We start from the raw sequence: 14,266 nt of genomic DNA, 5'->3' as shown, positions 1-14,266 counted from the left end.
TTTTAATAAACTGACAAAATGGGGAAGGGGGCTTGGGGTCAGCACTATACTTTGACAATTTTAAACCTCACACTAATAAGATTTCAGCACTTCGGAGACCTGAATCTTAGTTTACTTCCTTCACAAATAAATAAAACTTTTACTGTTTGTGTCTGTTGTATTACGCTGCTTGTGGGGAGCCATGTTACAGAACCTTGAAGTCCCTAACATTAAAGGTAAAAGTAGGGTGTGTTTCTACAACAAACAAATGCTGATAAACTGAAGCTTCATTCAGGTAACTCTACTTTGTCTTGGGGGGGTAGACTCTAGCCCAGGCATAGGCAAACTCGGCCCTCCAGATGTTTTGGGACACAACTCCCATCATCCCTAGCTAACAGGACCAGTGGTCAGGGATGATGGGAGTTGTAGTCCCAAAACATCTGGAGGGCCGTGTTTGCCTGTGCCTGCTCTAGCCTGTTCTGTTTGGCGTTACTCTTCCTGAAAAGATCACATTCAGGACTTGACCAGTTTCCCTTTTGGCAATTCTAACTTCCCAGGAAGGGGCATGAGCAAAGAATGCTGAGTGGGGCAATATTTAACTTCCTGTGACTCATGGAGATCATCTGGTCCCAGAAAAGCAGCTTCCCCACAGCTCTGTGGCTGACTGACTTCTTGTGTGGAGAAAGGAAAGAGGCTGGTTGGAGGCTAGAGCTTTTAAGAGAAAAAGGGGCAAGCCTGCCTGTGCCATTTCCCCTAAAGAGCTGCTGAGGCTCAATGGTCTGTCACCTGGACCGCCTGTCCACGCAGAACAGTTGGATGCTGCAGAAACTGAATGTGTCAAAACTTAGTAAAAAGAACCTCAGAATGGGCACGAGAGAAATGTGCACCAATGTACCCCCCTCCCCAATAAAGCCATGCCATTTGAGGATATTCCCGGAGAGGGAAAAGCTACCTTTGCTCCCTTCTGCATTCCAGGACCCCTTCCGCCCCCCACCCTGTTAAATAGCAATGAAGCCCTCTAGTTTGGGGCTTGGTAACCTTAAACAAGGTCGCCGGAACAGAGCTTCTGTTCCAGGTTGGCTTGGCTGGATCCCCGAACAGGTGCGCTCTTGCCGCCTTGCCTTCTACCTTTCCACGACTTGAGCGCTAAGCGAAGAGTTGGGGGAGTCTGCCCGAAAGATGCCTTGACCCTGGGTCTTGACCCACATGCGAGTCGGGGGTGGGGGGGCGCGGGGGCTGGCTTTGAAGCATCGGTTCACTGGCAGCTGCTGCAGCAAACGTGCTGCTGGGGTCTTGCTCGCTCAGGGAGGAGGAGGAGGGGGCCGTCCCTGGAGCGGCCAGATCTGGCAGGATGCGCGCGCCTGGCGGAGAAAGGAGCCCCCCACCCCCCGCTCCCTCCCTCTTCCCCTTCCCAGCCCGAGGCTCCTATAAATCTGTTTTTCCACCCAGGAATACCAGCCGCTGTAACCCGATCCCCGCGCCGTATATCCCATAATACGCGGGCGCGCACTTGCAGCGCGCTCGGTCCCTTCGCGGCTGGCCAGAGAGCAGCGCGCGCGGGTGGCTCCATCGACGTGGAGGAGCCGCTGGCCGGGGCTGCCACATCACGGCGTCGGCCACGCGCGAAGGGCCCCGGCATGTGGCTCCCTCTGCTCGTGGGCGCCCTCGTGGGCGCTCTGCACCCCGCCGCCCCCGCCTGCCAGCCCGGCCAGGGGGCTCAAGGTAAGGCGAGCAGCCACAAAGCGGCGCTTCGGGAGAGGGGGAGCTGGGCGCGCGGGGAGGGGGGGCGCTTTTGCCATTGAAGCGCCGGCTCAAGGGCTTCCTCCTGCAGAGCATAGCAGGATCGCACCGTCCCTGCAGCGGCTGAAGCCTCGGAGGATGCGGAGAGACGTGAGGTTTCCTCTTTCCAGGAACAGAGTCTTGGCCAGACTCACTAATCAAAGGGGACGGTCCCTCGCCTGTAATGGTGCGCGCGCGCTTTTGGTCTCCTGGGCATTTAACTTTAAGGAAAGGGTTCCTTAAAACCAGTAAGTTTCATTCCCTGGTGCCTCCGTCTGCTGCGCGCTCCATCGGGCCCTGGGAAGCCATAAGGGGACTTCTGCTCCCGGTTGGAGGAAGCAGAAAGAGGGGGCTAAAGGGGGTCGGCGGCTCTGCTCATCTTCTCTTCTCCTACTTGCTGCCTCCAAGAACCAGGTTTTCAGAACCAGGTTGGCGACCTCTGTAAGATCATTCTTTTTCCTCCTGTATGATACTCATCTCCATTCTTTCTGTTTAGTTTTGGGGGAGGGAACTGGTTTCGTTCATTGTACCCAGTTCCACGATCTGCCCCTAGAACGCAGCCAGGGAACTGATCCCAGCCTTGACATTTAATGCTGGTAGGTGTGCTGGTCCCGGGGGTAAAGTACCTTGGGTGTAGCAAAGTCCACACGAAGAGGGGCAAGGTCCGAGGCAGAGTGCCGGGCGGTGAACAGGAACGCTGGAACAGGAGGCTGTGCAGGGAACAGGTACACCGGATGGTCGGGAACAGGAGGCCGAGCAGGGAACAGGAGTACCGGATAGTCAGGAACAGGAGGCCGAGCAGGGATCAAGAACGCAGGAAGGTCCGAAGCCAACAACGACGTTGCTCCCGCAACCTGGGGCCGGGCTGACTGGGCTTTTATCCTCTTCTAAGGCCAGGGGCGGTCCCGGCCCCCAGGAGCCCCGCCTCCCCTGGCCTTAAGGCGAGCACTCCTCCTGGGGGCAACCAGTTCCCTTCGCCTCTCTGCTCTAAACCTCTGCAGATCAGGAGAGGCCGAAGGGTTACTGGGCCCTGGAGGAGGCTCACCTGTGGCCACTGAGTCGTCAAGCCTCTCTGGGGCCAGAAGGGCTTCACCTGGGGCCAGCTCCTGATGCACTGCCACAGGTGCAGGCTCTTCAGCATCTAGGCCTGGCCCCAGTTCAGCCGGCCCTGGAGGCGGGGACTCCTGTGCAGGCCGGGATTCCTCTGTTTCATCCTCCGAATCGGAATCCCAGGCCATCACAGTAGGCTTCGGCCAGCAACGCAGGCAGCAGGGTCCCTCGTGGCATATTTTCGTGGCATCCCATGGGTCTTTCAGAGCCAAGGAACCTGCTCCAACCCTGAACTGGCCTCCTTGGGCAATCTGAGCCAATGGGGAGGATTGGCTTCCTAGCAAGAGTCTGGAGAGGAGCTTGGTGCAAGGATGGGCATCTTATCAAGCATCAAGCTCTGTAAACCAGCACCTTGACTTGGAGCCAAAAATTGACTGGGAGCTGGTGAAGATGGCAAAACAATATGATGTGCTCAGACAGCTCAGATTCAGTTAACAGTCTTTTAGCCATCATATAAACTAAGTGGAGTTTCTTCACTGTTTTCAAAGGCAGCTCTATGCCTACCGTATCCTGGTAGGGCTGTAGTTGGCATGGCAGTCTAACCTGGAAAAAGGCGCTCCTGCTCACAGTGGCCACTTGTCTCTCTAGGGCCGGGCTGGTCCATCCATAAGGCAAGGTGAGGTGACTGCTTCAGGCGGCAGGACCCACAGGGGCAAAGATCAGTCCAAGGAATGCATCACCCACTGCTGCCGTCACAGTGGTAGCAATGGCCACAGCACATTCATTGGAGCCCCCCCTCCAATGCTGCCTCTACAGTGGCCTCTTGGGGAAATTGGAGGAGCTGCTGGTCTCCTACTCCCAGGGAGAAAATGATGGGGGGCTGCCTGCTGGGTTCTCCTGGGCTCTGCGTCCATCCAGCAGGATTCAGAGCAGGCCTCTTCTCTGCCCAGCCCTACCCCCCATGGCCTTTGATTCCCACAACTGTTGGATAAGGTTGATTTGATCCCCCATCCTGTTCCTGATGTAGATCTTTACTCCTGCCCCATGTTCCTGATGTAAATCTTCCCTCACCCCTTCTTCCCTTGTGGTTCACCTCAGGCGCCAAAATGTCTCAGGCCAGCCTTGTTTCTGCAAGGTCAGCTTGACATGAAACAGGGGCTATCCTGATGACGTTGGGGAATGGGCAGGTTCCTAAGGTAGGAGATGGTCCTTCAAGTATCCTAGTCCTAAGTCACCAGCACTTTGAAGTGGGCCTACAAACTGACTAGCAGGTCATGAAGATCTAGCAAAGAAGTCACATGTTCCTAGTATCTGGAATCAGTCAAAAGTCTGGCTGCAGCATTTTGCAACCAGCTGAAGTTCCTGGACACTCTTCAAAGGTAGCTCCAAATGAAGAGCATTATAGTACTCTTTGATATGACTCAGTTATGTGTGACCATGGTCAAATCTGCCTTCTTTCCTTCTTTACAAATTGCTGAAGCTGGTGTACCAGTCTCAGCTGGGCAAAGGCAGTCCTTGCCACACCAGCTCCCTGAGCATTCAGGAGTAAACCTGGATCCAGGAACACTACCTAGCTGCACACCTGATTCTTCAAGAGGAGTGCAACTCCACAGCAGTGGAGCAAGCCAAAGCAAATTGCATCTGCACCGACAGATCTAGAGGTCCTACTAACCAAGGGCATTTGTCTAGATGGATTTTCTCTCTCTCATTCATCCAGCCAGCCAGCCAGTGACCTAGAGTGTCCACTTATGCACTTCCACAAGGAGGATAAAGGTAAAGGACCCCGACAGTTAAGTCCAGTCGCGAACAACTCTGGGGTTGCAGCACTCATCTCGCTTTACTGGCTGAGGGAGCTGACATTTGTCCACAGACAGTTTTTCTGGGTCAGGTGGCCAGCATGACTAAGCCGCTTCTGGCGAACCAGAGCAGCGCACGGAAACACCATTTTGCTTCCCGCCGGAGCGGTACCTGTTTATCTACTTGCACTTTGAAGCGCTTTCGAACTGCTAGGTTGGCAGGAGCAGGGACTGAGCAACGGGAGCTCACCCCGTCACGGGGATTCGAACCGCCGAACTTCTGGTTGGCAAGCCCTAGGCTCTGTGGTTTAGACCACAGTGCCACCCACGTCCCACAAAGAGGATAAACATCACCAAAAAGAGGAAATGAATTTGCATAAAACATACATGCTAATGTATATATGGGTGCAAATTTCAAAATTAAAAACTGGAATTTAAATTTTGGTGGCACCTCCATCCCTTAAGACAAAAGACCTTCACACATATCCATAGCACCCCCAGTTTATTCATAGCTGTCTCCATATATCTCTGTAAACTGAGTTGCTATTTTAAGGTCCAGGAGCAACCTACACAGAGTTGGCCCATCCACCCATGAGGCAACGTGAGGTGGGCTCTTCAGACAGCAGGTGTGGGTCTGAGGAGTGTGGGCTTGCCTACTGCTGCCTCCTCTTCTGCTATGAGGGCACCCCCACTGCTGTAGGCACCCCACCCCCGCTGGCTCCTCTGGCACAGGTACAACCTGCCACTGCTGCTGCTGCTGGTGGCATAGCACAGCTGTGGAGGAGACAGTGGTGGTGCTATGGCATGCTTGCAGTGGAGGAAGAGGAGGAGACAGGGCAGGAGCAGTTAGAAGAGCCCCATCTCTACTTCTAAGCGCTGGGTCAGCTCAGTGGCAGACACAGGCTCCAGTCATGTTGCCAGGCATGGTGAGGCCCCGTCAGGGGGAAAGGAGAGGAAGTGGGAAAACCTGCCTCCTTTTCTTTGTTTATTTTTCCTTTCTATCCAGCAGTAGCACTTACCATTGTGCATTATGTCCATTCATCATTTCTATTTTATTTTATTTTTTAAAAATTTTATTGGATTTTTGTATAAGCAAGCTTATAAAAAACAAAACAAAAGAGAACTCTGGATCACAAACACAGGATATTGGATTCAGGTCAATAGTGCATATGTAAAGGGTACATGAAAGTTACAAATAATAATAGTAATAACAATAACAATAACAATAATATAATAATAATGTCAGTCCTTTTTTAAGGACCACATGCTCCATATGTCCAGGGAGGCAGCAGGTAACATTTGATGCAACTGATAGGTATTTGCATAAAAGATGAATTCCTCCCATACAGAATGAAAAGAGACCAGTTTTGCAGTGCCATTAATAGCCCTAAATGCCAAGTTATCTTTTCTAGCAAAGCAAAGTTCCAAACATTATTCAGTCATGAGGAAATACAGAGGCCAGACAACGTTTTCTATTTTTGGACGATAGAAAGGCTTGCAGAATTTAAAGTTTGTTGGATTTCATGTCATTATTATTACTTTCAAACAAAGGCAAAAGGGAAAGCTGTGGGGCAAACTGAATAAATTCAATTTCTTTGAAAACTGCCAACCTAAATGATTGAACCAGGGGGCACTCCCACCAAAGGTGGAGGTATGTACCCCATACCCTGCAATCTCTTTAGCAATCTGGGCCACGCGGGTGGTGCTGTGGTCTAAACCACTGAGCCTGGGGCTTGCCGATCAGAAAGTCAGTGGTTTGAATCCCCGCGATGGGGTGAGCTCCCGTTGCTCAGTCCCTGCTCCTGCCAACCTAGCAGTTCGAAAGCACGTCAAGTGCAAGTAGATAAATAGGTACCGCTCCGGTGGGAAGGTAAACGGCGTTTCCATGCACTGCTCTGGTTCGCCAGAAGCAGTTTAGTCATGCTGGCCACATGACTTGGAAGCTGTACGCCGGCTCCCTCGGCCAATAAAGCACCGCAACCCCAGAGTCATCCGTGACTGGACCTAACAGTCAGGGGTCCCTTTACCTTTTACAAGTCATATTGGAAAGTTAGATTGGTTAAGTTTAGAGTTTTAGAGAAAGTTTCCTTCCATGTGCAGAGATAAATTCTGTTGGTCTACTTGTCACCCATCCATCATTCCTTACAGGGTAAATTCCAGAAATACAAAAGCTGGAGAAACTATTTATTTAACTATGCTGCATTGGAATGTACATCCCGTTTTTTTAATGTGTGCAGTGGCCACAATATCTGCCTTGTATCTGCTGTGTTTTGAAACAGCTCCACCCGTTTTGAATCTGTGCTGTATCATTTTGATTCAGTATTTGGGTCCAACTCTGATATGTTAAATTTGAAGCTGCTTCACGCCCATTGACTATAATGGGAGATATAAAACTTGCTATTAATTCCCCCATTTCACGTAAGTGGATGAAATTTGCAGTCAAAGGAGTGGTTTAAACCTGCTTGATTTCAGGCAGATCCATTCAGGGGGTTTTTGGGTAGGGAATCTTTAGGGCTGTATCCAAGTGAACAGTTATGCTTGTGCAATAATGTTTAGCTGTGCAATGTAACTTCCCCACTCCCTGCACTCCCCCCACAAAAAAAATCTGCTCCAGAAGATTGGGGGAACCCCTGGACAAAATTTGGCACAAGAAGAAGACAGGGAAAATACATTGTGCAGCTAAATGTTGTTACACTAGCATAGCTGCTTAGTTGGGTACTGCCCAAAGTCTCAACTTTTTTCTGAATTAGATGCAAACCAAAGACAATTTAAAACTGAAGACAAGGCCCCCTCTTCTGAGGGGATGAAGACTGCCAGATTTCAGGAAAAAAATAGACACAGCAGTTCTCCTACAAGCTCACACTTTTGTTTTCTCACCCTAAACTGGCAATCAAGTTCTCTCCCTCAGTTTGTTATGGGCAAAATCAGTTTGAAAACTGGGGATATGAAGGTGGCAGTCCTGGGTAAGAAACTCAACGAAGTTCATACAAAAGGTCCAGGGACTTTTTTGCTAGGTGATTTTCTCATATCTATCTATCTATCTATCTATCTATCTATCTATCATCTATCTATCTATCTATCTATCTATCTATCTATCTATCTATCTATCTATCTATCTATATCTATCTATCATCTATCTATCTATCTATCTATCTATCTATCTATCATCTATCTATCTATCTATCATCTATCTATCATCTATCATCTCTATCATCTCTATCATCTCTATCATCTATCATCTATCTATCTATCTATCTATCTATCTATCTATCTATCCATATCTATCATCTATCTATCTATCATCTATCTATCTATCATCTATCTATCTATCTATCTATCTATCTATCTATCTATCTATCATCTATATCTATCTATCTATCTATCTATCTATCTATCATCTATCTATCTATCTATCATCTATCTATCATCTATCTTTCATCTATCTATCTATCTATCATCTCTATCATCTATATCTATCTATCTATCAATCATCTATCATCTATCTATCATCTATCTATCTATCTATCTATCTATCATCTATCTATGGAAATCATGCTTTTCAGTCCTTTCTGAAAGTGCCCTTTGTGAAGAAGAGAAAGAGAAAGAAATGATTTTTAATTGTTTGGGAGGAGGAAGAATGATTGGGAAGGAAGCAAGCTATCCCAGTAGTCAACTCTAGCTGCTTGCTTTTCATAGCCAAATGACAACCCAACTGAAGAACAACTGTTTATTTACTTCAACATCTTTCCCCGCAAACACTGTGATTGCAGTGCACTGGGGAAATAATTAAACGTCTGTCGATCCCTTCTACCTCTCCACCCCCTCTGGAGTTCTGGGCGTTTCCCCAATCAGTCTGGTTTCATTTCTAAGAAAAGAAAAAGCGAAGTGGGGGCAGGGGGAAGGCTGCACATCTAACTTCTTTGAGGGGAAACAAGGCCACAGAGGGACCTTGAGAAGCCTTGTTAATGCCATTTGGGCTCATGAAAACCTGCCAGAATCACTCCAATTTGCCGTGTTATTTGGGGCACACTCAGAACATATGTATTGGGACGTGGGTGGCGCTGTGGGTAAAAGCCTCAGCGCCTAGGGCTTGCCGATCAAAGGTTGGCGGTTCGAATCCCCGTGGCGGGGGTGCGCTCCCGTAGTTCAGTCCCAGCGCCTGCCAAACTAGCAGTTCGAAAGCACTCCCGGGTGCAAGTAGATAAATAGGGACCGCTTACTGGCGGGAAGGTAAACGGCGTTCCGTGTGCGGCTCTGGCTCGCCAGATGCAGCTTGTCACAGTGGCCACGTGACCCGGAAGTGTCTCCGGACAGCGCTGGCCCCCAGCCTCTTGAGTGAGATGGGCGCACAACCCTAGAGTCTGTCAAGACTGGCCCGTACGGGCAGGGGTACCTTTACCTTTACCTTTACAGAACATATCTCTACTAAGGTAAGGCAAGGCAAAGGACTCCTGGACGGTTAAGTCCAGTCAAAGGCAACTATGGGGTGCAGCATTCATCTGACTTTTCAGGCTGAGGGAGCTGATGTTTTTCCATGTGGTTAACATGATTAAACCACTTCTAGCACAACGGAACACCGTGATGGAAACCAGAGCACATGGAAACACTGTTTACCTTCCCGCCGCAGTGGTACCTACCGTATTTTTCGCTCTATAAGACGCACCGGACCACAAGACGCACATAGTTTTTGGAGGAGGAAAACAAGAAAAAAAATATTCTGAATCTCAGAAGCCAGAACAGTAAGAGGGATCGCTGCGCAGTGAAAGCAGCAATCCCTCTTGCTGTTCTGGCTTCTGTGATAGCTGTGCAGCCTGCATTCCTTCCATAAGACGCACACACATTTCCCCTTACTTTTTAGGAGGGAAAAAGTGAGTCTTATAGAGCAAAAAATACGGTATTTATCTACTTGCACTGGTGTGCTTTCAAACTGCTAGGTTGGCAGAAGCTGGGACAGAGCAACAGGAGCTCACCCCGTCGCAGGGATTCGAACTGCCGACCTTCTGATCGGCAAGCCCAAGAGGCTTAGACCATAGCGTCACCCGCATCCCTTATCTCTAGTATGCATCACTCACAGAGGCCTGCAACAAGTAAGGCCACAATTTCACACTAAAACCCCAATATCAAGATAGCATACTCAGCAGGGCAAAAGCTGGTGGCCATGCAAAGTGCAACATGAGTTGCAGAGCAGCAGGCAGGGAGGCGAGCAAGCAGCCCAGGCAAGCTGCAGAGGAACAGCCAGGACCAGCCTGCTCTGCTGACACTCTCTCACCTACCCTGCCACTAAGGCCACAGCAGTGCTGGAGGCTGAGGGAAGGCAGCAGAGCCCTGGTCTGCCCAGTGGCGTAGCGTGGGTTGTCAGCACCCAGGGCAAGGCAAGTAATTTGCGCCCCCTAACCCGTGGATTTGCACCCCCTAACCCTAACCCCCAGATGTTGCGCCCGGTGCGGCCGGCCCCCCCTGCACCCCCGCTACGCCACTGGGTCTGCCCCACCTGTTATGGGCAGGGCTGTAAGGGGAGGGGGAGGGGCAAACAGAAGCAGGTGGGGTAGAAAAGGGGAGGCCCTATCAGTGCAGAGTGGCCTTTGCAAGCCTTCCTGTGGCTCTGCTAGCCGCAGGAGAAAGGCTACTGCTGTAGCTGCCAACTCTTAATTTTATTGAGTTTACTTTAATGCCACTTTTCCACAATGAAATGTGCCCGAAGCGACGTAACAGCTAACATTAAAAGCATCAAAATACAGAACATAGGAAATACAAATGTACAAAATGCAGACCATGTCAGTACAGTGGTACCTCGTGTTACAGACACTTCAGGTTACAGACTCCACTAACCCAGAAATAGTACCTCGGGTTAAGCACTTTGCTTCAGGATGAGAACAGAAATCATGCTCCGGCAGCAGGAGGCCCCATTAGCTAAAGTGGTGCTTCAGGTTAAGAATAGTTTCAGGTTAAGAACGGACCTCCGGAACAAATTAAGTACTTAACCCAAGGTACCACTGTATGTCAAAAACAACAACGCACACCACAAAATATGAGGTACCACTGTAAATTAAAACATGACAAATATCAACAACTTGGCCAACAAGGAATAAATTCAATATATATTTATAAGGCCACAATCTGGGCTTAAGTACGTAAATACAAAGCAAGATGAGAGTTATATGCCAATAAATTCTCTGGTAATGTATTTCAAAGTACTCCTGTACTTACAAACAATGGGGTGGGGGGAGCATTTGCAAAAGGTGGTGCTTTAACTTGGATCTTAGGCAAGTCAATCAAAAAATTGTGTTTTTATTGTTTTTGTAAAGAAAAGCTCAACAACAATTTCGGTGGTTTCCTAAAAAGAAGCTCAACAATGTTGACGTCTTCCTAAAACCTCAACAACTTTCAGGGTATACTGGTTTTTACTTGGCAACCCTACTGGAACGACCAGCTGCTGGTGCAGGTGTTATTGTGCTTTGAATTATCTGGGCATGGCTCTGGCATCTGTGAAGGATGGGCCAGGGTTTGGGAGATCTGTAAGGAGAAGGAATTGGGGCATGGGTAGCGGGGGGAGGGGCAGCTGCCCCCCTAGATCAACTAAAACAATAGAAATACTTAAGTAACTGACCAAACCAAGTAACTGATCGCCGAAGAATTGACACTTTTGAATTATGGTGCTGGAGGAGACTCTTGAGAGTCCTATGGATTGCAAGAAGATCAAACGCATCCATTCTTAAGGAAATCAGCCCTGAGTGCTCACTGGAAGGACAGATCCTGAAGCTGAGGCTCCAATACTTTGGCCACCTCATGAGAAGAGAAGACTCCTTGGAAAAGACCCTGATGTTGGGAAAGATGGAGGGCACAAGGAGAAGGGGATGACGGAGGACGAGATGGTTGGACAGCGTTCTCAAAGCTACCAGCATGAATCTGACCAAACTGCGGGTGGCAGTGGAAGACAGGAGTGCCTGGCGTGCTCTGGTCCATGGGGTCACGAAGAGTCGGACACGACTGAACGACTAAACAACAACAACAACTGACCAATCACATTGGTTCTGTCCCCTCTTACCAAAGTCCCCCCCACCCAAGTCCTGCCTGCCCCTAACAAAAATTCTGGCAACCTCCATAGATTGGGGGAGGTGTAAAGGGAGGGGGTTGGCAGGGAGGGGTTTTTTTGTGGTGCTGGTAAGCAATGTGAGCACAGCCTCTAGCAGTTTTGTAAATTGCAGGTTGCAAAGGCTCCTTTAAAGATCTATGTCTATTACAGTGGTACCTCAGGTTACATACGCTTCAGGTTACAGACTCCGCTAACCCAGAAATAGTACCTCGGGTTAAGAACTTTGCTTCAGGATGAGAACAGAAATTGTGCTCCGGCGGCGCGGCGGCAGCAGGAGGCCCCATTAGCTAAAGTGATGCTTCAGGTTAAGAACAGTTTCAGGTTAAGAACGGACCTCCGGAACGAATTAAGTACTTAACCCGAGGTACCACTGTATATGTTTTCTGGTTCATCAACCTACATTCCTTCCGCTTCCCTGGACTTTCTATGCATCAAGTCCTAATGATGAGATCCGAGAATGAGTTTTGGAAATGTTCAAACTCTCTCTGCTGCTGTCTGTATTGCCACCTAGTGACTAAAGTGCAGATTTAACCTATAATATTGAATCTTTAATATGGTATGTAAAGTTACACGAAGTGATGATGAGGGTTCTTCCTGAGCTAGTTACAGACCATAAGTTGTTTCTGCATTTTCATGCACATTCAGATTTGGCATCCAGTCACTGAAATCTCTCTCAAAGCAGAAGTTATACATTTAATATTTTTGGGTAGGCAGATGGTTTCGATGTGTAAAAATGGTTTCGATGTGTAAAAATTCTATCTAATATGATGCAATTTGAAGCAGTCATGTTTTAATTTATTTCATTACAACCTGTCCCCCCACCCTCCACCTTTGTTTTCCAGCTCAGTGTCAAACCCCATCAGAAAATAAAGGTAAGATATCTGTTTTTGTTCTAAATACTGAAAAATCTTCCCAGATTTTCTCACACAAAGAGAGACAAAAATGCCCATATTTCACTCAGAATAATTAATGCTACTGCTTCACCCCATGTAGGAACTTGGCGAACATAGGGGGTGCTTTGCCATATCACTATTTGCCTTCCTGAATAATAATAGTAATAATAATAATAATAATAATAATAATAATAATAATGCTCATGGAACCCTTGTTTTAAAACAGCTGTTCTGGATGCCAGTTTGCTTCTGGGCCCAGTTCCATGTGCCAACATGTTTAAAGCCCTAAACAACTTAGATGCCTCAGTCCTGTGAAGAGTTTCCAGACAAGCCACTAATTAATAAATTCAAGGAAAGTGCTATGTTTAATACTAGATTGTTTTAGGTAGAATGCTTAACAAGAAACATTTGTTTACTTATCTCCTGATTTCTTACAGCGACATGTGTGGACATCAGCTTGGGATCCTGCAATGATGTGTCCTATTCAAAAACAATTTTCCCTAATTTGCTGGATCAGAAGTCCAGAGGAGTGATTGAATACAGCTCCGAATATATCTTGATGAGTGTGCTCCATAACTTGCTGCAGGGAGAATGCAATCCTGATCTAAGGATTCTAGGCTGCTCCATTATGGCCCCAAAATGTGAAGAGGGGAAAATTGTTAAGCCTTGTCGTAAAGTTTGTGAAGCTCTGAGGAAAAATTGCCTCCCTGCCTTTGATGCGATTGACATGGCATGGCCATATTTCTTAGATTGCGATCGCTTTTTCGTCGATGAAGTAGAAGGATGCTTTGATCCATTAGCAAAGCTGCGAGGTAAGAACCAAAGCCATGTCTGCATCTTGTATATTATGCTGCGACGATCAGATCCAGTCAGCAGGCCTAGAAATTTGGCATGTCCTTGTAAATAAAAGGACTAAAGGCCCTGGCCACAATCCGAAGTATTTATGTCTGTAGGCTACAGAATAATTCCTACCGATATAATTCCAACGTATTAGGGACTTTGACTAGAGGTCAACTGAATTACTCATTTTGTTACAATTGAATATCGGTTGCTGAAATGAACTTGTTTCAACCTGAGTTGAATCAGATGATGCATTTGTCATCTGGATTGCCAATCAGCCAGTCTTTTAAGAAGGAAAGCGGAGATGTCAGTCACATAATTAGATATGTAGCTGATAATTTATGCACAAATAAACTAACCAGATTACTGGCATAGCCTGTACAAAACCACCTTGGGTTGACATCTGTTTAAAGGTAAAGGTACCCCTGCCCGTACGGGCCAGTCGTGTCCGACTCTAGGGTTGTGCGTCCATCTCACTTAAGAGGCTGGGGGCCAGCGCTGTCCGCAGACACTTCCGGGTCATGTGGCCAGCGTGACAAGCTGCATCTGGCGAGCCAGCACCAGCGCAGCACACGGAAACACCGTTTACCTTCCTGCTAGTAAGCGGTCCCTATTTATCTACTTGCACCCAGGGGTGCTTTCGAACTGCTAGGTTGGCAGGCGCTGGGACCGAACAGCGGGAGCGCACCCCGCTGCGGGGATTCGAACCGCCGACCTTTCGATTGGCAAGCCCTAGGCACTGAGGCTTTAACCCACAGCGCCACCCGCGTCCCCGTCATCTGTTTAGGTCCATGTAAATCAGTCCTGAATGAAATAAAGTATTTGGTGTCGAGTTG

At 48.2% G+C, this 14,266-nt stretch overlaps 1 protein-coding gene across 1 annotated transcript in view; it reads left to right on the top strand.

The window, feature by feature from the left end:
• The first annotated feature begins 1,475 nt into the window (after positions 1-1,475).
• CPZ (carboxypeptidase Z) overlaps positions 1,476-14,266 on the top strand; it is a 32,423-nt gene continuing 19,632 nt past the window's right edge. Inside the window, exons 1-3 of the mRNA XM_083399012.1 lie at positions 1,476-1,701; positions 12,540-12,569; positions 13,028-13,402. Coding sequence (XP_083255138.1) covers positions 1,617-1,701; positions 12,540-12,569; positions 13,028-13,402 — 490 coding nt within the window. The 5' untranslated portion in view covers positions 1,476-1,616. The remainder of the gene's footprint in view (positions 1,702-12,539; positions 12,570-13,027; positions 13,403-14,266) is intronic.

The sequence above is a fragment of the Podarcis tiliguerta genome, assembly GCF_965153285.1.
Source record: "Podarcis tiliguerta genome assembly, chromosome: 9".
NCBI lineage: Eukaryota > Metazoa > Chordata > Lepidosauria > Squamata > Lacertidae > Podarcis > Podarcis tiliguerta.
Note: the sequence above shows the minus strand (reverse complement) of the source record. Positions and strands in the feature narration are given on the sequence as shown.